Genomic DNA, 25,849 nt, shown 5'->3' on the forward strand with positions numbered 1-25,849 from the left:
GAAAGAACCTGCTTATACTGATCCATATGGTGGAGCTTCTGTGATGTTGTGTCTGTTTTTTCTCCAAAGCCCCATTGAAACCTCGTTAGGGTGCATGGCATCATGAAATCCATGAAATACTAATTGAAATCTGGCTGCCTCAGCCAAGACACTAGAAATGGGTCATGATTTGACCATCCAGCAGGTCACTGATCCAAAGTGATCCAAATGATCCAAAGTATATTTGAAGAGTTCAGATGCAAAAGCCTCTAAACGCCACCTCCATAAAAAATGAGATGATGATTGTGAGTGAATGCTCACCAGTGTTGGGCAAGTTACTTCAAAATCGTAATGTACTATGCATTACTTATTACTGTCATTTCAAAGTAATTTGTTACATTATAATATTACTGTCTCTGAATTGTAAGGCATTACACTACTATTGCATTACTTTTAAGTTACTTTCACCAAAATATCTAGAAATATGGCTTTGCCATTCTAAATGCAGTTTATTACGCTCAATGCAGCTCATTGCTCTTCCAATGGAGAGAGATGTGGTATAGTATAATGACTGAGCTAGGCTTAAGGCTAACAACATACAGTAAGAATGCAATAGGCGCAGTGCTCATGATGCAAAACAAGGAACAATCATAGTCAGAATTTTGTTAAAAACGACAAAAGGTCAAAGTCTGGTAAATTGTGATATAAATACTGTAACTTTAAGGCCTAGGCCTGCTCAATAGAGAGCCTATTGTAAATCAAAGCTTAATAAAGACATGTCAAGATGGTGGCCTACTGGCCATTTTGGTGCCCTAAGTGAGTGGCTTTGAGTGAGTGACATTTAAATGATAACTCAAACACCTAAAGAAAAATTTAACGGCCTATTATACAGACCATTACTGTGTGTTTTTTAACATTAATTTCTGAAGAAATGCTGTTTTCTTATAAATGGTTCACGGTCACTTGAAGAGCATTGATCTTTACGTTCTCATAATGCCCTTTTGCCAGCTCGTTTACAAGCCTTGTTTGTTGAGTTACATTGATAGCACAATATTAACAATAATATTCACACTGTTAAGTTGTTTTAAGCAGCCTTCATTGCTTTGGAAAGTATGCAATGACATGTTGCTTCACATTTCGTTTTGCAAATAAACGTGAATTATGAGCCTGGTATCCACCTAGCTATCTGAATGGATTTTTAAAAAAAAAATTTTTATTGAAGACCCACCAATTCCATTCTACTAGAACTACGTGGTGGAGATTGAGAGAACCCAAAAAGTATCAAACTTCCATGTACCATGGTGTTAGTGCATTCTGACATTGTGAACGTTATTGATGAAGAGTGAAACGCAGTTTGCAGTAAAGCTACTATTCATTGGTTACATTTGGGTGCCCCCTCTCTCCTTTTGTTGCCCTACGCAAAGTGCGTGATGCGCGTGGTGTGAGCGGTGGCACTATTTCTATCCCTTTATTCTCTTTAATTCAAGTTCACAGCTCAAAGCTGACATGCACTAGAAGAACATAGTTTGTGTTTTATCAAGAATAAAAAAGATTAGCGTGGCACCACTTTAGATGTTTCATTAAATGACTTGTGCTATTTCGCGAGGCATAGTGAGATCTTTCGGTTTCGCACACAAAGTGCACTAACTATTATGTTCTTCATATCCTTGTCTCTGACAAGCTAAAAATAATGAGCGTATGTCCATCCCGCAAATAGAGTCCGACTTTGAGTCTGCTGCAGCCACAGTCATCTTCAACCAGTATCAGGAGATACGTTCTATACTATTTTGCGCGGATTTTTCCTCGTCTGTTGTTCTCGCATGGTGTTTGCGAATATGTATCAAACCAAAACAAGCGCTTAATTTTGGGTTAAAATGCATTGTAACGCGCGTTACTGAAGTTTGTACCGAGTAAATATTACCCAATTTTTCTTTTGTAATGCCTTACATTACCCGTTACCGCAAACAGCAATATATTACAGTAATTACATTACTTTTGTAACGCATTACTCCCAACACTGATGCTCACACATAGTGTACAATAATCAAATAATTTAGCTTCAGAACTCGCCAAATACCACTCTCTTCCTGGTCTGAAATATTGATTTGTAGTCAAAAACCTATAGGAACCTGATCAAGAATGCTCATTTAAAAGAAAAGTGGTCAGACTGATTTAGAGGATTTTGTATCTAAACTCTTCATTTTCAGATCAACATAAAATTAAGCTTCTGCCATGGTCTTCTCAGTCCTCTAATCTGGGAGGTATTCCAGAAATGAGCTTTAACAAACTCACTCTAACCTTGATTTCTGGGTTGATTTAACCTGAGATGGGGAAACTCTGGGATTTCAGTTTCAATACTGCTCATCTGAGTTAGTTCAATCAACACCAAGTTTGTTCACACAGTTCAGTGTATGCCCAACGTCTAAGAAAAGCCATCATCAATGGAACCATGGCAACCAGTGACAAAACTCCCACTTCCTACATCACTCCATTTTAGAAGTTATAATAGCCTATGACACATTTTAAGAAAACAATGCAGACTGCCATGAAGTTGGTGCTCTCCCATGGTGATCTCCCAGAGTTTCCCTCAGGGTTAATGAACTCAGATTTTTACAAAGCAATACCCTGATCTCTGTAGAAAACCAGTGGGTGTGCTAACTCAAATCTCCTGCATGTTATTCGCCAACTTTTATGGGATGATATTGGAGAAGAAATATTTCTTTTTTTGATGAGGTATTTTTTTCCAAAAATATTTTTACCAGGGTTAGTGATGGCATTGTACATAGGTTTTGTATCTATTTTAAAATATGCTTAAAATCATTATTTTTATTTGTACTTTAAGTATGTAAGATTTGAATTTTGGTATGAGCAATTATTACTTTATGGGAAAATATTCCTTACTGATGGTCAGTCAACCTGTAGCTTCATACACATGCATGTTATCCTGTGCAGTCTGCACACGTGCTGCTAAATCTTGTGTGTGTGTGTGGGTGTGTGGTTGGAATTTGTATAGCTGTAGCAGAGTGGGCGAATGAGCCTGGGGGTAGAAATGAGAGTGTGTGTGTACTTGTAGCTTGATGGTGAAGGAGAGAATCTCTCTTTTTCTGGGGAAAGCCTTCCTGATGCATACTAACTGAGGCGTGTAGATCTCACTCGCTCTCTATGTTGCATGGTTATATAACAAACTCATAGAGCTAGCAGTTCAGGGTTGAAGCACTTTCTCACCCACCCACACAGCCACTGCTCATGCTTGCCTACTGCGCAGACTCATCACACTTCTCTGATCCACTATGCAGGAGAGCTGATCTTACACAGAAAACACATATTAAGGCACCATTACAAACGGTAGAACCTTCTAGAACCACAATTCATTATTTTCTGCACTCGGCTCCTACGCTGATAGGTGTTACACCTACTATTCTATTGAGGGTGAAGCAGCACATAAATACTGAAAGTGGCTGTAGTCCCAACGTTGCACTTTCTCACACCAGTAAATGGCCAGTTGTTTGTCATGATAATTACATACACGTTTTTGCTTTCTGATTTAAAGTAAAGGATTCATTTTAAGCAACACAATGTAAGAACTGATACTCCTTGGCGTAATTACTGCGTACCCCTTTGGCGTCATTTTTGCACATTAGAAAATGTTGCTAAAGGGGTATCGAGTGTGTGCACAAGGGATGAAAAGGGTCACATTTCTGAACGATACACTAAAGTTATGTAGTGTAATACCAGACGTTTCAGCCGTGCAGTGGCAATAACAGAGATAACGTTCTCTTTCATTTCAATCAGTGTACCTTAAAAATTAGTTTGAAGCCATTATGTTAGAGTAACAAAATTACATGGAGTTGCTTTAAAGCAGGACTAAGGGGTTTCTGTCTAAAACTAGCAGTTCAAAGCCATGCAAGATCCTTACAAATACCAACACAGCTGGCACTGGGCTCGTGTCTTTGAATGGGAATGCTTTTTTCATATTTTTGTGGGGTAGTCTAGCTCTGACTGTAGAACTGCACAGTCCATAGATTCGGCAGGTTGTTGGAATTACAGGATTACATTCAAACTGTTTTAAGGAAACCACATCATAAAATGTTAAGGACATCATACGTATGTGATGCATAGGTATATATTTGACACTGTTTAATTTGTTGCTGATGATCATAGAATTACAACTTGAAAAGCTTTAATGGGTGCCAGATTGCTGTATGAATTTAGGGTCCATAAGTCAGTGATAGCTCTACAAGAGTCCTTGTAGGCCTCTCGATTACACTATTGATGTTCTCTGTTATTTGTTGGATGAAAATATTGTCTGTCATTATTAACAGTCATCGTCAATTTTAGGATCTTTTTAAAAGGAATATTACATGTTTGTGTACATCTATACACTTATCAGTTACTGTATATATTCTTGACATAATCTTGTGTTACCTGATTCTAGCAAAACATATTCGTTGCTGTCAGAATAGAGTTCAGAATTATTGTGCTGATATTTCAAAAATATGTATCTTTGTGATTTACTGAGCCAAAACCCTGATGAAGGGAAAATAGACTTCTGTCAAAGCCTCCTTATGGGGGCCGTAGGCAAAGCACTCAGAAGAGAGAGAGAGAGAGAGAGAGAGAGAGAGAGAGAAGTGAATAGAGAGACAATGTGCAGGGCAGGTTGAAAGGTGGGCAGAATGAACCTTAGCATCAGGGTCCAACATGACCTGAGAAGAAATATGCCATTTTGGCGAGTAATAGGAGTAAATTGAAAGCACATTGAAGAGTGAGAGTAAAAGCAAAGCAGCTCCTCTTGCCACATGCATGCTTTAAAAGGTGGCTGCGCTCATCTGCAGCACAATGAATAATTAACAGTCCCCCTTTTTCTTGCACTTATCACACGATGGAAGCTCAGACTGCTTGCAGTTTTTGCAGTGCCTGCATTGCTTGCCCACTTCTTGTAACCAGCATCACGAAAACAAAACAAAGCAAAAAGATAAAAACCTAATTTAATTTTTGTAACGTGTGTTTGCCTGTTTGTGCACAATGCCTGACGGCATACTGAAGATATTTCAGTCAGTATGGCATTCAAGACTTACTTTTCAGAAACTCCAAATAGGAACTACCTTTACTGCTATGCTAGTCTCTCTCATACACTAAGTTTTTTTTATCCTCCAGATTTTATCCTCCACATTGCAGTATGTCATCCAGCCCAAAAATGGCACATATTTGTTGGCACAAATGGCACTTTGTTTTAATTTCATTTGTCTTTACTTGTATAGCAAAGATAAAATGATGGTCTTCCACTAGTCTGGAGGTGAGAGAAGCTCTTCCCTCTCTTTTCCATCCTCTCTTCACCCACACACCTTTCACAGAGGTGGGGAAATATGGTCGGATTTGTGTTAGGTCACATAGCGCAACCCACTCGTTTCTATTTGTGTCAGATAAACTGCTGCAGCTCTGAGTGAAGTCATACTCACCACAAGTGAAGATGTTTTGTTCTTTTCTTGTCCACTCCCGGTGGTATTGACATGCACTCTGCTGAGGTGTGTGTGTGCGTGAGCGTGTGCGCGCGTGTGCGTGTGTGCGTGTGCGTGTGTGCACACATGTGTTTTTGTATGTTTCCATGTATTCAGCTTTGAATGTGAGTGTGATCATACTGTAAGTCTTTGAACTTGGGTGATACCCCTGTTTTTAAAAGACAAGTTAGTACACAGATTTTTTGAAACATTTTGATACAGTCATACATACATTAATGGGCCATGGTCCATCATTGGAAGGGGGTCATTTTAATCCATGACTCCATTTGTGCTGTGTTATGACTGGGGTTATTTGTCAGGATGTACTGTACAGTACAGTATGTCTTTGATGATTGACCTACAGCTTTCCTTTCCTTAGCTGATTATGTCTGATAGGATAATTTGTATAATGCAAGCTTACTTTCTGTACGAACTGTATCACTAGGTAGGATTGAGAGACAGTGATGGGAAGATAGACAGTTGGCAGTAGCATGGTTTCAACAGGAAACTTCAGGGATTATTTTGTAATCTCAGTGGTCTTGATTTTATGTTCACCAAAGAGCTGAAGAGGTCAAGTACTTCTCTCGGGATAAGAAGACTATGCATCTGCAACTAAAAGCTGGCTGTGTTCACACATTGTGCAGTGAAGTAACCCACAAATATATATATGTATAAATAAATGTATATGTATATGTATAAATATATGTGCTTTGCATGAATAACTTATAATTGACATTATGTGTATTTAGATTACAAAACAAAATAAAATCGGCATTAACAGTTTAGTAATGTTAATGACTTAGCAAAGCAATTTGTTGAGATGTACAGTATAACATTTAAAACCATTTACAAATTACAAAGTTTGTTTTACCAAGACTATATTTATATGCTATAAACTTGGTCTTTAGATCAAATGAATATTTTCATATGCTCCCAGTTGTGGAATTACATTAGGACTCTAATCTTCCTAATCTTCTTACAGAGTGTTTCAATGTGTGAGGTTTGTGTTGATTGTGAGTGCTGTGCTATCTGTTGTGCAGGATGATGAAGTGGTGCTGCAGTGCTCTGCCACCATCAACAAAGAGCAGCAGAAGCTGTGTCTGGCAGCGGAGGGCTTTGGAAACAGACTCTGCTTTCTTGAATCTACTTCCAATTCAAAGGTAAGTCTGAAGGATGCTGCAGTAGACAGTGGTTTGTGTTATATTGTAAATACACATTTACTCATTTTAGACCACTGCCCCTGAGAATTAGGTACATGTATATTTAAGAGAAGCAGACCTACAAAAAGACGCTAATGTTCAATCCTCAGGTGGTGTTGTGAACAGAGGGGTCCACTTCATTAGATCTTTGACATGATTGACATAACATGCTCTGCTGGCATGTCTATACATACTGCTCTGGGTTCCCACATACTGTAGAGATTCAGCCCAGACTTAATCCTTGTAGGAAACTGCTCCCCTTTGTATTACAGAATTACAATGGGAAAATGGTATGTTGACTCTTAAAGATATAATCCAAAATTCAAAGCCACCAACCACCAGCCTACAACACCCAAACACTTTTAACTTATATTGAATCATTCATATTTCCCAAATAAAGCCAAAACCAAGATTGTGTTAATGGGCTCATTGATCAGTTGCTCAGATCACGTCTTCTGATTTGTTATTTGGCAATAAAAAATATTTTTTAAACGATACATTTCACAATACTGACCTTAAACATATCCTTCTACATATCAGAGGAATGACTACCTGATGTGTTTATTTCAAGCTCGGTTTGACAATGAGATTGGCATGGCTTGTCATTCAGTGGCTGTTCAGGGGTGTGTTTCCCAAAACCATAGTTGCTAAGTTAGCAACTTTGTTGGTTACAATGCAATTTCCCATTGCCAACCAACTAAGTTGCTAACAGGTTAGCAATTATGGTTTTGGGAAATGCACCCCTGATCAGTAGCACCATGTGCATAAAGAAATTAATTGATTGATTCTTATATTGTGTCTTCATAGAATGTTCCCCCAGACCTGTCTATATGTACCTTCGTCCTTGAGCAGTCACTCTCGGTTCGCGCCCTTCAAGAGATGCTTGCCAACACAGAGGAGAAAGCTGAGGGGGTGAGTACTCTGGGTCTGTCATCAAACAGAGCGGTTGTGTTCTAAATGCAGATTAATACGATTAGAAGAGAAAGAGTGACAAGCAGAGACTGCAGAGAGTAGCTAGGTGTTGATCAGTGTCTGAGAGAAGTATGATGTATAGGTATGACCTTACAAATGACCTAGAATGGATGAATGGAGTATTTGACCTTGTTCTCTGATGCTAACATAGAAGGTTTGCTCAGTTGCTATTTTACAAGCCTATTTGCAACCGTATAATTTGGCTGGGGAATAAAACAGCCCATTTTAGCAGATATCTAGCTCCTCCTCATGCTTATCTGGCATCACATGAATAATGAATTGAGCTTTACGCTGATTGGCTGCCTTGCAGCCAAAGACTGTTCACAATAAGCAACTTCTAGCTGAATCTCCAACTTGGAAGTGGTAACAGAACATGTGGAGGGGGGCAGTGATCAGAGGGATGACCATTTTTAGTGGTCATTTCAAAGTCTGAGATTTTCATGAAAAAGAGGAGACAACCATGTTTCCGGTTCACCATAACTTTGTGGCCATGCACCGAACTCCCCTCATTCAACAAAGCCAAGGTCAAATCTATTTTCCATTCTATGTCATCTTCAAGTCTTCCTGCAGATCAACTGGGAATGGTAGCAAAATCAGCCCTGGGAGCAGACATCAAATGTTTACATTAGTTTACAGTAGTAGCTGCAAAAGTAAATACAGATTGCTTTGTAAGTTTATATTTCTATGCATATTTCTATTTCTAAGTCATTTGATTTTGTGCACATCTGTGGTCATCTTTGGTGTTCACTAGATGTATAGTCACTTGTTTCAGTAGATTTTTGTTGTTGATTCCTTCCAGACACTAATAGTATGAATGCAGTGTGTCTGTCAGAAAGTCTGTGGGGCATCTTGTGAGGGGGAACCCATTGACTGACAACTGTGACAGTGTTGTTGCTGTATAACCACCACTAACTACAGTGTTAAAATGTACATCTTTACATTTGTTGGTAATTATCTTTACACATGGGCTCTATTTCTCCCCACAATTCATGAAATGTACATTATTAATTGATTTATGAATATACAGTAGACGACATGAGTAACCCATTTTGAGCAATACATTTAGCATTTTGTCAGAAGATTGAATGTGAATGGGGTGATTTGGGAAGGTAGCTGTCTGTCTGTTGAGCTTGTGCAGGATATGTGTGCCACGTCTTCTCTGTCTCCACATTGTTGTGTGGAACACAACATACTGTAGCTACAATGATGTCTTGTTTGCAGCTTTTGCTAAATATTTAGTCATCACCTGGCATGAAACTTAAACATCTCATAAACTCATTTTCCTTAACCCATATGGTGAAATAACATACTTTTTTATGTTATTTACCTGGAATTCCAGCGATCAACCATGAACTAATATCTCAACATGACTTCCTCTCAACATAGATCTGAGAGTTGAATATTTGGCATAGTGAACCTTGTTCAGCAGAGAGCTACAGGACATGAGCCAAGAAAATGCAATCACACACACGATTGAGTTAGAGCGTTCACACATTCAAATATGCTTATATAACCATTCAATTGTATACAAAGTACAAATGGACATAGTAAAACATGCAGTGGAGCCAATTGGGGAAAATGAAAAATGACACTATAATATAAAGGACACTTTATTATTTATTACTTTATACAAGCTTGAGACTATGAAACTGGATGACAGGATGACACTCTATAACCCTTTGAGGTGTGAATTCTTTTCACGGTGTTATGCTCTGGAGAGAATTTCTTTTAAGGTTCTTCTAGAATTCCATAATTTTAAGACATATAATCAAAGTAATGTTAAGCCTGTCGTTTGTTGCATGTTTTTATTTATTTTATTTTTTTACCAGATTTAAATGAATTTTACCAGTCACAGATTCAGTGCTTCATTAAGCAGTGTTATAGCTATGTTGTTGCTGCATCCTGTAGTTGACTGTTCTATGCCATACTAGACATTTCACTATGTAATGCTGAGCTGCAATAATGGCTGCCACAGAGCTTTTGCTGACCTTACATTAGTGTAGGATTGTTCCTTTTCCCTTAACCAGCTAACACAGTTGGGAATAAATGTGTTTGAGTAAAGGGCCGTTCTCCACTTAGCTCATTGGACACGTCTGCATCAACAACATTCAGCATTTATAACATTCAATAAATTATCTTTTTACTTGAACATTTTTCTATGGACAGTGCACAAATGTAATTTTAGAATATTTAGTGTAGAGCCACATAGCCTTCACATTTGCACTCTTATTGCCAATGTAGTTTACTCAGGCCATTTGGTAGCAGGAAGCTCAAGCAAGTTATGTTGGGTAATACAACAGAAAAAAATGCTCAGATTAAGTCCTAGATCTCTCTTCTCCTTTCTCTGTGTAATCAGATTTACAATGAGCTTAAACAGTTTTTCATCACCTCTTTCCTGAAGTGCAAGTGTTGCGGTCCAATGCAGGTCAGATAGGTAAATGCATTTTGCTGATGACGTGTAATCCCTCATGCAGGGACCTCCAGTAATGAGATCACACAATGCCAGAGCTCCGGAGTACAGCTCCCTCCTTATCCAGCTGGCCATACAGGCAGACATCAAGCTCCATTATCACAAGGCAGCACAAGGGAAGAAGACAGTAGAAAATACAGTGTCTTCCACGGTTCTATCCTCAGAGAGTCAGAAGTTTTTTCTCTCTGCTTCTCTTTCGTGTTTGTTCCTGTCTCTTAGCCATTTCTAACCCTGACACTCTGCCTCATGCCTCATTTACTTTATTGCCTTTCCTCCACAGTCCATCTCTTTCTCTCCTCTTTCTCTCTCTCATTCACTCCTTCCCACCCCCATCCACTGTCTCTCTCCTATCCTGTAAGTCTCTCTCTTAGGTCCTTGCCTTTCAAATGCAGCTTGAGGCACATAATGTTCTCATCTCATGTCCCTAATATGATAAGCACTATACGTTATTTATTCAAGGCCCACTCCATGTTGGCATGAACAGAGGATTAGACCAAGGGAGACTTCCCCTGAAGAGGAAATGTGTACAGTTTTGATGATGATTATTATGTAAAGCAGTGATTACTAAGACTAATTTACTAAGCCTTCCATCCATACTCTGAATTTGTTTGTCCATCTTTGCACATTTTCTCAGAACTTACTTATATGGACGAGACAGAGCAACATTTGAAACAGACAGATACTGGTAGATTTGCAGATACCGGTAGATATTTGCACAAAAAGGGCGCATAAATCAGGCTTTATTCTCTTCCTTTATGAATGTTGAAAGACATCCATCAGATTAATAATTGAAGTACACTTTTAAGAATGACCTGTAGCCTCCAGTGAAGAGGCAGTGTGGTGGCAGTAGGCCTACACACTGCAAGGTTAGGTCACTTGTGAGTATAACCACCAGATTTCTTAAGCAGTTCTTAAAGGAGAAAGCCGGTGATTTTTCACATAGATCTCCAATGTCACTGAGTACTGTCAGTACGAAAAACAAAAACAAATGGTTTTACCTAAAACTGTAGCTCGAGTTGCTAGTTTGTGGAGTTAGAGCTTCCAGGCAGCTACGGTGCGTTAGCTGTTGGCTGTAGCAACTCGAGCTAGGTAAAACCGATTGTTTTCTTGGTTTTTTTGGTACCGACAGTATTAGGTCACCTCGAGAAACGGAGATCTTTGTGAAAAAGTGCTGGACTTCTCCTTTAACTTGTATCAGTTTTAGCAGTGTTTTTAGTGGTTTTGATCTGTTTGTCCCTGGAAGATCAAGGCAACTTCTTTTCTCCTCCCCTTTATGCTTCCCATTTCTTCAGCAAGTTGATGTGGAAAAATGGGTATGTCTTCCTTTTCCTCATTTACCACTCATTTATCAATCCATGCTCCACGTTTCCACTTATTTTTGCCATTTTGTCATTTTTAAAGCATTATTGCTTTACCTTTTTACCCTGCCCTACTGTGCCACACATAACTACCGTAGTGCCAGATTTCTTGCCCTAGCTGGGTCAAATCCATCACACATACCAGTGGTAGCACATATCCTAAACTGCTGTTATTCTTTGTTGGTTTTCTGAATCCCATTATTCTCTTGATTTATGGGCAATCAGAAATTCATGATGAAGGTGAGTGCTCCCTTCTCATCTAAGTGTGTGTGTGTGTGTCTGTGTCTGTGTGTGTGTGTGTGTGTGTGTGTGTCTGTGTGTGTGTGTGTCTGTGTGTGTGTGTGTGTACATATGCTCTATATCAGGGCTATTCAACTAGTGGCCAGTGGGCCAGATGCAGCCCGTTGGATCGTAGCTGCAGCCCGCCCGCACACTGCCTTCAAATCTGGCGTTCATGACTACGCTATCAATACAATAAAACGACAGCAAAGTGAACAATGGGCTGTCAGATGGGTGCGTTCATAAATTAAATCTGACACTCTGAAAAAGGCACGGTTCTAAAGTTTCAGACTGTGCTCGGAGCGCCTGGAGTGGCAATTTACGAACGCACCTATGTTGTTTTGAGAGCCTATTGATCTCAGAATAAAGGAAGGTCCACCACATTCAGTGTTTGTGAATATATTTAACTGAACTTATTAAATGTAGCTGGATACTCATGAATGCATGTCTCTTATAAAATCAGTTTAGCAACACCATATTTTGGGAGGCCTTCAAAGACCCAGTGGTTTTCCTGTCTGGCCCACTTGGTATTGAAGTTGATTAGCCCTGCTATATATTTATGCTAGTGAGTGTGTATGTGTACATGTACCGTTTGTTTTCTACAGTTGTCAACAAGTGTGAGTGCCCCTGAAAACAATTGAAGTTGCATTGTCAGCATATCTGAGCTCTCCTACTTTCCCACCAGCATTTTGTGGTGGTTTGGTTTTGTGGTGGACAAATTATTCTGTTGTATCGATTAGTTCATAATAAAGTATAATTTGTAGTTTTATTTGTGGTTTTGAAGTTTCAGAGCCATTTGTATGTATCTGTTTGACTTCCATGTGAGTGTCTTTTTTTATGAAGACCGGAATTAAATGTTTAATTTTGATGGGTTATAAATATGAATTATACACGTCAGGGACTTTCAAAAGAACTCACATTACTACTTAATAAGAATGGGTCTGTGTATGTCTGTGGATTTCATTGTAGTAGTAGTTTCATTGTAGTAAAATGTGTCATGTGTGCATGTACGTGACTGTGTGTGTCTGTGTTTATGTGTGATCAGACTGCCCAGGGTGGGGGACATCGTACTTTACTTTATGGACATGCGGTTCTCCTTAGACACTCGTATAGTGGAATGGTGAGTTTTCTATTTTTCATTTTTATCCAGCCAACAGTATTTCAAATCTGTCACTTATCTAACCCTCAGGCTCTTCCTCTCACATGTGTTCTTTCTTTCTGTTCAGTACCTGTGCTGTTTATCAACATCACGGTCCTCAACAGATAAACTAGCATTTGATGTAGGTCTGCAGGAGGACACAACAGGTAGGTCTGCTTGCCAATACCTCTATAATACTTTATACTAGCCTGATATTCCATAGCAAAACCTGTCTAAAGTTATCAAGTCAAGTCAAGTCAAGTCAGATTTATTTGTATAGCGCATTTAACATATCAAGTGTAGATTCCAGTTCTGCCGAGTCCGCATATTGTGGGTATATAACAAGCAATCTTAGGATGATGGAATTCGGGCCCACTGTGTGCCGTTTTCTTTCTTTGTTAAGTCAGATGCTATGGTTTTGTAATGACATGTGTTAAGATGCTATGGTTTTGTAATGACGTGTTAAGTCAGATGCTATGGTTTTGTAATGACATGTGTTAAGATGCTATGGTTTTGTAATGACGTGTTAAGTCAGATGCTATGGTTTTGTAATGACGTGTTAAGTCAGATGCTATGGTTTTGTAATGACGTGTTAAGTCAGATGCTATGGTTTTGTAGTGGCATTTGTTAAGTCAGATGCTATGGTTTTGTAGTGACATGTGTTAAGTCAGATGCTATGGCTTTGTAATGACATGTGTTAAGATGCTATGGCTTTGTAATGACGTGTTAAGTCAGATGCTATGGTTTTGTAATGACGTGTTAAGTCAGATGCTATGGTTTTGTAATGACATGTGTTAAGTCAGATGCTATGGTTTTGTAAGGACGTGTTAAGATGCTATGGTTTTGTAATGACGTGTGTTAAGTCAGATTCTATTGCTTTGTAATGATATGTGTTAAGTCAGATGCTATGTTTTGTAATGACATGTGGGTCCACCACTCTTACAATTTTAATTCTTCTTTAGCCTGTGTGTCTTTGCAGTGTTATATTACATTACATTTGGCCGACACATTTTTAACACATTTTTATATATGGCAAATCCCAGTTAATCAGTCCATCAAAAACATCCTCTGTGAACAGGTGAGGCATGTTGGTGGACTATTCATCCCGCCTCTAAACAACGGTCAGAAGGAGAAAAGGTGCGCGTCGGTGATGACCTCATTCTGGTCAGTGTCTCTTCAGAACGCTACTTGGTAAGCCCCTCACTATTGCCACTATTATGCTACTTCACGTGTAAATTCTTTGTCTTATATGTGTATGTTGTATCACAGTGATTGTGCATGAGGCAAGAGGCTGAAAAACAAACACGATTTGATTTTCCTATACTTTGGAATGCCTCATTTTGCCTCAACTCAGCAAAATACTTCAATTGTTTCTCTCTGTCTCTCTGTTTTTTTTTTCATTCTCATTCTATTTGTCTTCCATCAAGCACCTGTCGTATGGGAACGACAGTCTGCATGTGGATGCAGCCTTCCAGCAGACCCTCTGGAGTGTGGCCCCTATCTGCTCAGGAAGCGAGGTGGCACAAGGTGGATATCAATCTGACAAGCACACATAAGCTGCTTTCAGACATAGGTGTAGGTCTGCATGTTCTGTGGATATCAAGCAGTTGGGCCGTGTATCTGAACAACATAATCAGACATTTGAAACTCCGAACTTACAATACTCCCCTCCTAGTATTTCCAACGGATATTATGTAAATGAGCTTGTGTCTGAACGAAGCAAAGAACATGCAGAGATTCTGTTTGTGTGCATATTCAACCACATTCAACCTGTTCAACCAAGCGGAGATTCTGTTCATGTGCGTCGTCGTTCACACATAATGTCCGCATGTTAGCATGATATCTGAATCACCCGAAGGGTCTGACCTCCGTTTGACAAAGATCTGCATATACTGCGGAGGACATGTCTGAAAGCAGCTATAGACATTGTGGGAAGACATCTCTCAGGATAATGCAGAGACCTAATGCCAAATACACCTTCACACTCATTTGTATAAACAATTATGCTTCAACTATGTCTTACTTGGACTCAATCACATTTTTGTAGGCTATTAATATGTATTATCTCCGTAAAGGAATTGTTAGTTTCAACCTTTCATATATCAACTCATTTCTTTTCTGCTAAACACATTAACTTGCCGAATAGCTAAACCAAGTAGGACTTATCTCTGGAGTTCCACTATCTATCTTGACTCATAGCAAATAAACATATTTATATCTGTAGAGGGGATGCATGGGAGCTGTTATATCCCATTCAGGATAATTAACATCCCATATACATGTAAACATTGATGAAATGCTGGGAAAAGAAGTCCAAAAAGGCTTTGTAGCCTACTGGCCTATCAAAGTAAGTGTAATAGTCATACAAGTGAATGCAATAGCAGATCCTCTTCCAGCTAGTTCTGCTCTTGAAGGGCTGATTCAGTTTGAAAACACCAGTATAGAAATTTAAGAGAGTTACTGTTTTTTGGGTAATTCATTAGCCATGTTTACACGGACAGTTTTTTTGTCATTCCAATTAAACTATTCCAATTGAAATATCTGTGCCGTCTGTTTACATGATGTACGTTCTATTCGATCAGGTGTTCGCACAATAGAATCTTTGATCAGAATAGCTATTGCCTACATTTCCTTGAGAACATACAGCAGGCAATCGGATTGATCATACATGGCTTTTCAATCAGAATAGGAACGGACTACACAACCTCTTTCATTCTGATTAAAATTCTGATCTGATCATGCATTTTTTATCCCAATTGAGATGTTTACGAGAAATTTCATTCTGATTGAGACGTAATTCTGTTTCTAATCGAATTGTCCATGTAATAATTGAAAGTGTCCATGTACATGTAAGCGTGGCTATTGTGTGATGCTGAATTGCTGAAGAAATACACACACTGTTTTGAAAATGTTGAGGATGATTTGAGAAATTTAGCAAAGCAGCTGAGAAAAACTGTAGATAAGATGATTTGTGGTGTATGCATGTTCAGATACACCTAGGTGCATATGTGATTTACCAATGAAAGGGTACTCCAGCTAAAACATCAAATCCACTGCTATAACAACACAGACGATCACATATGTTTTTTCTATATCATCTGCTTGGCTTAGGCTTCCTAATTGGAGGAGATGTGTTGCGCCTGCTCCATGGTCACATGGATGAGTGCCTGACTGTGCCATCTGGAGAGCATGGAGAAGAGCAGCGCAGGTCAGTCTCTGGGCTCGCTGAGAAACTACCTCCATTGTGTGGTGTCAGCATGGTGTTTGCCTTTTATGGTTTCCTCGGGACGTCTCCTGGTGACAGGGTTTACAGAACAACTTGATAAAGCATACTGTGTTGTTATTGCTGTGGACAGCTTGTCTATAATTTCAAAATGGAGGACGGCACTGACGCCTTGTACATTATACCTCAATGTTATATTTTAGCAAACCAACATGGAAGGAATGGTGTACTTTGCACATGGCCATAGGTGGGCTGTTTTTTCATTTAACAGATTTATTGAGGGGGAGTGAACTAGATTATAATGTAGAATAATGTAGTCAATGATCTAAGTATATATTTACTGTTGAAAATGCTGAGATCATGACCCTGTTATGATAGATTCATTTTTTTTTTATTAACCACAGGTCAGGGAGTGATGCTGATTGTGCTGCTCTGACTTCCTGCTTCAGTTTAGCTTCTGAGAAATGAAGCAAAGACATACTATCCACATTGACCTTTACATTTCACACCCTGACTACAGGCTTTACTTCTAAATATAGGCCTGGGCAGGCTGATTGGGACAAACATTCTCTCAAAGGATATACTGGCCTGTGGTGTTAGGGTCCATTGCCATCACTCTGGTAAATTAAACAATCTGTTAATGATTGCATTCAGCCATTTCTGAGCCAGTGATTTGTGCCTTGTCCTAGGAAGCACCACTCTTAAGGACAGTGGCCTCAGTGTTAACACTAAAGGCTTCTGGAAATCTTCACATACTTTTTACCCCATTATGCTGATATTCTCGGTCTCATCCGTCTAGATTAATTTAGCTTACTTCTGTACTTCTGTTGCCATCTCTCTCAAAAACAAAAAAACACTGTATGACTAAAACCTCTATGTCTAATGTCAAATGTCTAACTGGCTTTGCATTGTATGCCACATTTCAAAATGCTCATTGAGAGCTATATTCTGAGGTCCTGAATGTGTACTCCCCCTCTCAAGTCCTCTGACACTAACTTAGCAGCTCATGATGTTTAATCAATCTTAACAGGAACAGTGCATGCACAGTTTGTACAATGCAAGTCAAATTTGTGCAATACTGTGCTCAAGTTAGCCTATATGGGGCAAAGTCACCCCTCAAACAAGTTAGCAATATTGTGTCCACTTTAGATGCACTTTTTGTCCAAGCTAAGTAGCTCACCTTCAAAGTAGGGCGCATGCTGCTCTGATTTCACTACAGGAGATGCATAAGAGAAAAGAGAGGTACGCCACTCTGGGATTTGAACAGAAGGTTTCACTTGTACTCTCTTCTGACCAAAAGCTATTCCCAAGATGGAGCTCTGACTTTTTGAATAATTACAGTATTGCTTTACCTCCCAGGACCGCTTGCGATGAGATGAATTCATCACATGAATGTTCTGTGACCTAATTACCAGGCTGTACAAATTTACAATGTAGCAGAAGAGTTTCTGAAGGTAGAATCGTAGAAGAAATGGTTATAAATAGATCATATTTACAGCAGGACTATTTCCTGACAACTAAAACTGAGACAATTAAAGATTTTTAAAAACCTTCAATGTCTGTGAAACAGGAATAATATGCTGACTCACTTTTGACGTGCTCTTTTAAAGGCAGCACTGTAACTCAGACCCTCTCTCTTCCTCAGGACAGTGCACTATGAAGGGGGAGCTGTGTCCACTCATGCCCGGTCCCTCTGGAGACTGGAGACTCTGCGAGTTGCGTAAGTCACATATTGTTGGCAACAACCTCAACTCTGCTCGATTTTCTGCCAAACTATAAACCACAGACATGTCCTGGGTGTGCACTTTTGGGTGGGCATTTTTGAATGAATAAATGAGGTCTGCATCTCTTTTTCAATTGTACATGATAACTGCTAACTCTGCTGGCATTATGTTTCAGCAACACCTCTGTAAGTTCACTTTATCAGGCCAGTGGTAGGTCATCTGTTACATTTTAGGCCACTGCGCATATGTTGCTTTTCTGAGTGGTTAGTGTTCTAAAAATAGTGTAAAGCCTGAGGCATTTTATCAAACTGACATTTTGGGGTTTAGGCCACGCTTCTCAAGGACCTGCTCTTCTACAACCCACATCTGTTGTCTAATTTTAAGTTACCTTCTGCTATAACCTGCCCTTTTAAACACATTTGTAAATGGGACAGCCATTGTCTCTGTTGTTTTGTTCACCATAATGTTAATGCAAACAACTAAATAATGTGCGTCAATATTAGATTCTGCAAACATTAGAATATTAGTTTTAGATGTCATTAAGTCAAATCAAGTCAAGTCAAGTCACTTTTATTTATATAACATTACTCATTAATGCTTGACAGGCCATTTGGATCATACTTTACTTCAAATGCTGTGGTGACTTATGTTTAAAGGTCACATTTCCCATTTTAAGTGCTTGTACAGTATGCTTGTATTTTGGTATCTGGGATGGCTACCAATGCAAAAACATCTAACAAAATATATGGATATAACCTATATATATATATATGAATATAACCTTGGTTCTCTGTAGGAGAGCACAAGAAGTTAACCAATGGAAAGTCATGCTTTGATGATGTCATCAATCTGAACCAGTCCCTAACCACCCGTTTTAGGGACAACCAGTCCTCATTTACATTCTGAATTGATCAATTAGACCAGGGGCCGCATTCACAAAGAATCTTAAAGCCGGGTTCACATTGGACATGAAAGCGGCTGCGCTGTTCTATGAATCCCATTATTTTCAATGGCTTGCGCGCAAGAACTGACCTGCTGCTGCGCTGAGCAAAGCGCAGCGCAAGAACTGGCATTTTGCCGCTTTGCCGCTCTTGCGTGTGCCGCGGTTGAAGTTCAACCATGTTGGAAGTTGTACACCTAGAAGAAGCACTAGCTTAACAAAGGGGAATATTACCTAGTACCTAATTATATATTTCATATATACATTTACCTTTTGGTTGCAGCACATTTCATATTGCATAATACAGACTTGCCAGAGTATGGTGGTAAGTTGTGTTAAGGTTAGGTAGAATATGGAATAGGCGCAAGACACAAAGCATGGTGTTGTGAGGCCAGTGCAAATCAAATCACTTTTTCTTGTCTGTAGATGGAGTGGCAGTCACACTCGTTGGGGCCAGCCCTTTCGTCTCCGACACGTAACAACTGGGAAGTACCTTAGTCTCATGGATGACAAGAGCCTACTCCTCATGGACAAGGAAAAGGCTGACATCAAGTCCACAGCATTCTGTTTCCGCTCCTCCAAGGTAGAGGCTTCCGTGTTTGTTGTATGATCATACTACCCACAATTACAGTAAAGAGAGGGAAATCTCACGTTTCCCAAACCTTTGTTCCCAGGAAGACCTTATTTTTTCTTATAAATCCCAAGCAGCCTGTGGACTATATATTTGTCCATGTAGAATCTGGAATTTATTTTTTAACATTGCCATTGCACCTTAAAGTCCTGATGCCGTGTTGCTGTAACTCTTTGACAAGAGTTTGAGGAGGAGGAATACTCTGTTTACTTTTACAGAGGGCAGCAGAACACCCACAACTGCTGTAATTATGTTATTTCTGGACGAACAACTGTTTTTTTTCCTTGAACTAACTGTCAACATTTCCATTATCCTCTTCCAATACTCATAGGAAAAACTGGACTTGAGCTTCAAGAAAGAGGTTGATGGCATGGGTGTGCCTGAAATTAAGTATGGCGACTCTGTGTGCTACATCCAGCATGTTGATACATGTCTGTGGATGACATATCAGTCCATGGATGCTAAATGTGCACGGATGGGTGGAATACAGAGGAAGGTAATGTGGAGGATGAAATCACTTTGCTCATCGTACTAGTGCTCCTCAATAATTAGTCATCAATAATGAAATGGACTTGCCTATTTTTATTGCTGTCATGGTATTCCCTGCATGTGTAGTCATGCAAATGTATTTGTAAATTTGCTTTGTTCTGTTATGTGAATCCTGCAGGCTATAATGCATCATGAGGGTCACATGGATGACGGGCTTTCACTGTCGCGCTCTCAGCATGAGGAGTCACGCACCGCCCGTGTCATCCGCAGTACAGTCTTCCTCTTCAATACCTTTATCAGGTCTGACTCTCTTCCTTTCCCTTTCTCTCTGTCTTTCTCTCTTCTTACACACACACACACACACATACGTGTGCACTCATGGAAAGATATTTGTCCAAGATTTGATGCAGATCCAAAATGTTTTCATAAAATGAAAATGTTGTTGGGCCATTAGCATACCAACATTTACCCTGTCTCTGCTAAACCACTGAAGCTTAGTATTGGCTCAGTAGTACTTGGATAGCAGACCTCCTAAGTTGAAAAACTAAGTTGCTGCCTGAGGTGGTGTTGGTGGGTTAGCAGGGGGCAGTGCCTAGTGCAGTGATGGGGACATTGAGCTGTAGGGGATACTGCACGCTGTAAAGGTGTCCTTGGCTACATTTCCAAACCTGGCTCATCCCATCTAGCCATCTAATCATCCCCACTGCAACTGGCTGACAGATTGTCTCACTTTCCACCTCAGGCTGGTGCATGGTGAGTATTCTGGCGCAAAATGGCTGCCGTGCATCACTCAGTTTATTTTTAGTGTTTGTTTTAGTGCAAACACTAAACAGGTAGCTGAAGATTGTTAGGACCTGTTCACTGAATGAGCCAAAAACTGTACAGGAGTACAAATTCTGCACCATTAATGTTTCATAAAAATAACCTTTACAGTATGTATGTATCACTTTTGAATGACATGTTTTTTGTCCATCTCCAGGGGTCTAGATTCCTTGAGTAAAAAAGGGAAGAGTTCCACACTGGACTTGCCTATTGAATCTGTCAGCTTGAGCCTGGAGGATCTGATTGGCTACTTTCAGCCTCCAGAGGACCATTTAGAACATGAGGACAAACAGAACCGCCTCCGTGCATTGAAGAATCGTCAAAACCTGTTCCAAGAGGAGGTAGATCTAATTATTGCACAATTACATAATTGTACTGGTTTAGAGCTTGACTACAAAATATATTTTGAATGCATATTTTATTTTATATCTGAAGTACTGTGATGTGGGTGTGTGTGTGTGTGTCTGTGTCTGTGCATGTGTGTGTGTGTGTGCGTATGTGTGGTGTTTGGGTGCCTGTCTGTCTGTCTGATCTGTGTGTGTTGTCTCTATAGGGTATGATTAGCCTGGTGTTAGAGTGCATTGACAGGCTACATGTGTATAGCAGTGCAGCCCACTTTGCTGATGTGGCGGGAAAAGAAGCTGGCGAAGCGTGGAAATCTATACTAAACTCATTATATGAGCTGCTGGGTAAGAAGATCCTTTCTCTTTAACCTAGTCGTCTCCCTCTTACTCTATTCCTGTTTCTTCTTGCTGAACATTTTTCCAACCACTCCAACAACCTGAAAAATATTCTATACCCTAAGTAGCTCTTGTATTGTAATATTTGTCATTCTAAAACACAAAACATGGCTTTAATAGAATGATTTTATTTGCTTTGCCACTACTTACATGTACAGTAGTTGGTATTGATGTAGACACTAATGGTCATCCACATAGATTCAGCCAGCCAGTATTGCAGATTGCTCATTTAATAACCTTTTGCATCTTTTTTACCTATTACCGATTTGAATAGCCAAACTGAATCACATATTGTGATTGCCTTTTTAACTGTGCAGTGTTCATATCCTTCCTCATAATCCAGTCTCTAGGTTTAGACAAATCTTTAAAAAACTAATACTGGATTCATCTGGAAGAACCATATTATTGCTTTTCTCCCCTGTTTTTCTCAGCTGCTCTTATAAGGGGTAACCGGAAGAACTGTGCCCAGTTTTCAGGCTCTTTGGACTGGCTGATCAGTCGTTTAGAACGCCTTGAAGCTTCTTCTGGTAAGTATGGCATACCCCATTTGATGCCCTCTGCTGGTTACCCCCGATAGGGTGGGTTGACCAATCTTTCCTTAGCAGCAACCAACCACCCCTCTCAATTCTAGAGTTTATTTAGGAACACAGGTTGCTTGAGCTGTCTCCAGCCTTGGTTTCATTTTGTTGACCTGCAGAATCATTAACAACCAAACACTAGGTTAACACACTTTTCTTATTTGAGCACAAATCAGAGAAGAGAAGAGAAAAAAAGTAGAAAAATTGTAAAATGTTTATTTGGGATAAATATAGATGACATATTATAAATGAGAGGCACCCTGAATTAATCAATAAGAGCAAAATATTGAGAAGAAGCAAAAGAGAGAAAGGCGATTAGTGCTGCCACTAACGACTAATTTTCTAACGACTAATCTTTCGACTAATTTTTCGATTAGTCGACTAATCTAAACGACTATTTTTTTTTTTAAATCAAGTGTTATTTTGTTGTGTACGTTTTATTTTGAACTGAACTAAAGGGAAAACGTAAAATATATATCACCCTACTTTTGTTAGAAGCTGTATTACTGTAAGTAAACTGTTCAAAAACATTATGTATTAAAAAAAACACCCATTTAAAATGCTACCTTCAGATCTACAGTAATGTCAGACCTTTGATAGACTTTATTTGTATGCCAGTGTTGCCATCGACATAGACAACTTCTTTGACCTGAGGCCCGGTCATGGCATACTTTGGGGTCATAGGGCCCACCTACATGAACCCACCCCCCATCAAATTATCATTATATCACATCACAATTATTATTGTTATGATATATTGTTATACATGCACTTCAAAGCAGCCAGTGTTTAAAGTGCTAACATTGTTCACAAAAAGTTTGAAAACATGCACATCAGAGGACTGCTTTACTAATGTAAAATATAATTAGAATAGTTCCATTGCTTTTGCATGGTTGCATGATAAATACTTCTCAAAACAGCAGCAATTATATGGGTGTCATCGTTTTGGGATGTTTCCCTCATGCAAGCATCATATACTGGTAGGCAAATGGAAAGAATATTTACATCTTTAATTATGCCACAAGCTTTTGGCCACGTAATTCAAATTTGACTATACAATACTCTAGATAGTGTATTATAGTCTGTGCTCTGTTTTTATGGAAGTTGCATAAATCCACATTGTTCTATTAAATGTAGTTTCATAATTAAATAGCTTTCCAATAGGTTGAATTGGAGATTTGCTACCAACGTTATCAAGTGGTTTCAGTTTCTATCGCGCATTGAATGAACGCTCATACCACAATTACATTTTATGCCTCTATGTTTGATGACACCAAATTAGCAAGTAATTCATACTGATTGCAGAAAAGTTTTTTTTTTTTTTCTGTCGGTCCGCGGTTCCTTGATCAATTGCGCAGCAAATTATCAGACGAAGCCCCGGGAATAATTTCACTCCGCGGCTCCGGACCAGCAATGTCCACGTTACGGCCGGTGCTGGTCCGCGCGGCCCATAGTTTGAGAAACGCTGGACTTTGAAAGGCGACAGGAGTTGAGGACTTTGCAAATGAGCCTAACATCAGCATGTTCAAAACAAGTAGGCTACAGGCACTTTGCGCGTCTTACCACATAGGTTACTTCACTTTATCAGTTGGCTTGAACGCTAAAAAAATATGCGTCGTGACTTATTGAGCATGGGAAATGACGCGCACCTTGATTGTTGATATCACGGGCGGCGGCATGTTCGGTTTAACGTTTTTTTGTATGAATGAATTACAGTAATGACACGCCGTTGCGTTGTCAATGTGAGACACTTCACTTCATTTATTTCAATTTCCACAATAGGCTACTATATTAGTCAGAGTCTGGACTAGCGTAACCTACTAGCTTATTCCCCCCACTTAGCTCTGCCTAATAATTAATTGCGCTGAAAGCAGGCAGGCACGCAGCTTTGCTGCTGGCATTAAAGCAACACCAAAGAGTTTTTTGTACCTTAAAATAATGTTTCCAAAATCGTTTCAGTGGTTCATCAACTCGTAACAGGGTGAACGGCACTTTCTGCATTCGCTTCGCGGCCCTCTATCGGCTATAACCGCACTATGTAAGTTTGCCGTTTCGGGTAGCGGATCTAGTTCGATGGAATGAGACATAAGAAACTACAAATTTGACTTGCATCTGATGTCGCAATACATCGTACTTTCATAAAATCATGCAACATATTCTACCTTGTCTGTGGACATTTGTTATTTGCAAAGCTGGTGCTGGATAAACAAATAGTGCGTGCGACAGAGGAAAAGTTCTTTGGTGTTGCTTTAACACTTGCGTGCAAAGTGGGGTTTAAAACATGCCAAAGTCTTAGTAGCCTGTTTAACATCCAAAGACAGTCATTGTACTTTTCAAGAGTTAATAACATAGAGTCAATATAACATTACAGCCGTGTGAGACCAAAAATAAATAGGCGGTCAATAGTAAAACGACTCTTCGACTAAAAAAATTGCCGTCGACTAATTTTCATGGTCGATTAGGTCGACTAATCGCGGCAGCACTAAAGGCGATAGATTAGTGTAATGCAGTGCAGCCTTGTGCACCGCAGGACTGGCCTTGGCCTTGCCATCTTCTCCCAGACCCAGTGCTTTTGCCATCTTCTCCCAGACCCAGTGCTTTTGCCATCTTCTCCCAGACCCAGTGTTTTTGCACGGTTGCTTCTGCGCTGGCGCACTGGCTGTGACTGCTCCATGGATGCAGGTAGTCGGGCAACCGAAAGGAAATAAACCGAAAGGAAAATACTCAGGGAACAGGGAAAGTTGGGAGCCTATCAGAGGGACAGCGAGAGAAGAGAAGAAAAACGGGCTTACGGGAGAAGCTGCAGTTTTGATACAGAAAAACTCCTCCTCTTACAACCCATTGGCTCCTTGGAAACATGGGCTATCACCACCCAGCCTGCATAAAATGGTGCCTCACACTTGGTATTACAAAGACAAGCCTCTTTACAGAATGATGACAATAAATAAAAAAGAACATCAGAAAAACAGATAACAGAGAGCTCCACTCTCTTTTGCACCATGCATGACACCCCACAGCTGACTACTGCTCTTCTCATGGTATTGTGATAGTGAAAAAACGATATGTTAACCACAAGTACCAGCAATACACAGAAACATTACCATGGCATGCTGTCCATCACATCTCAATGCATTGTTGGGGAGGTAATGTGTAGGTAGTCTGTTTGGCTAAAACAGTTGGGTTTTGTGTGTGTGTGTGTGTGTGTGTGGTGTTTATTTGTTTGAGAGAGAATATGTATACGTGGACAGAGCAGAATTTACAGGTTGCATGTGGTTGCACTTAGCCTGGATGCCAGCCGAACTTAGCCCCCCCCACAACTTTTGTGGTCGCGAAGTTCAGTCTGGACTTGTTCCATTGTGGAGCAACTATGCCCGAACCAGAGCTGTTTGGACCAATCAAATGCGACAGCCTTCCCCAGCTGTTTTTAGCATCAGTGAGAAAGGAATTATTTCCGTTACCCAATAGCCTACCCTGCTACGTATTTCACATTTCGCTATCGGGTGTTGTACAAGATATTGACAGCGCAATGACTTTAAAAAAAAACAACTAGAAAACAATATTAAGGCATTTGTGGAGAAGACGGATGGTTCAGTTGTTTTTCCTACAGCTCACGGTAAGCTATTGCGTTGCTCTGATTAGTTAGGTCGATCCAATTGATCCACCACCCCCCCCCCCCCCGTATCGGTTGAAACACGCCCCATAATCACGTCCCAATGGAGCAGTATCAGACTCAAATTTCTGACTAGAATTTATAGAACTCAGGGGTTGCACTATGTCCACTCAATAAATCAAATCAAATGCAGTTATTTGAA

General features: G+C 39.8%; 1 protein-coding gene across 1 annotated transcript in view; it reads left to right on the top strand.

Moving 5' to 3' along the window:
• ryr2a (ryanodine receptor 2a (cardiac)) overlaps positions 1-25,849 on the top strand; it is a 142,614-nt gene that overhangs the window by 17,612 nt on the left and 99,153 nt on the right. The window contains exons 2-17 of the mRNA XM_076298837.1: positions 6,515-6,634; positions 7,481-7,585; positions 11,408-11,428; positions 11,699-11,713; positions 12,798-12,872; positions 12,979-13,057; positions 13,969-14,081; positions 14,318-14,417; positions 16,002-16,098; positions 17,759-17,833; positions 19,204-19,360; positions 19,740-19,904; positions 20,076-20,197; positions 20,877-21,060; positions 21,273-21,408; positions 21,891-21,986. Of these exons, the coding sequence (XP_076154952.1) occupies positions 6,515-6,634; positions 7,481-7,585; positions 11,408-11,428; positions 11,699-11,713; positions 12,798-12,872; positions 12,979-13,057; positions 13,969-14,081; positions 14,318-14,417; positions 16,002-16,098; positions 17,759-17,833; positions 19,204-19,360; positions 19,740-19,904; positions 20,076-20,197; positions 20,877-21,060; positions 21,273-21,408; positions 21,891-21,986 (1,660 nt within the window). The remainder of the gene's footprint in view (positions 1-6,514; positions 6,635-7,480; positions 7,586-11,407; positions 11,429-11,698; positions 11,714-12,797; positions 12,873-12,978; positions 13,058-13,968; positions 14,082-14,317; positions 14,418-16,001; positions 16,099-17,758; positions 17,834-19,203; positions 19,361-19,739; positions 19,905-20,075; positions 20,198-20,876; positions 21,061-21,272; positions 21,409-21,890; positions 21,987-25,849) is intronic.

The sequence above is a fragment of the Alosa pseudoharengus genome, unplaced genomic scaffold (genome assembly GCF_046254945.1).
Source record: "Alosa pseudoharengus isolate Yale_2024_CS ecotype anadromous, Long Island Sound unplaced genomic scaffold, YU_APseudo_1.1 YU_APseudo_1.1_scf_21, whole genome shotgun sequence".
NCBI lineage: Eukaryota > Metazoa > Chordata > Actinopteri > Clupeiformes > Clupeidae > Alosa > Alosa pseudoharengus.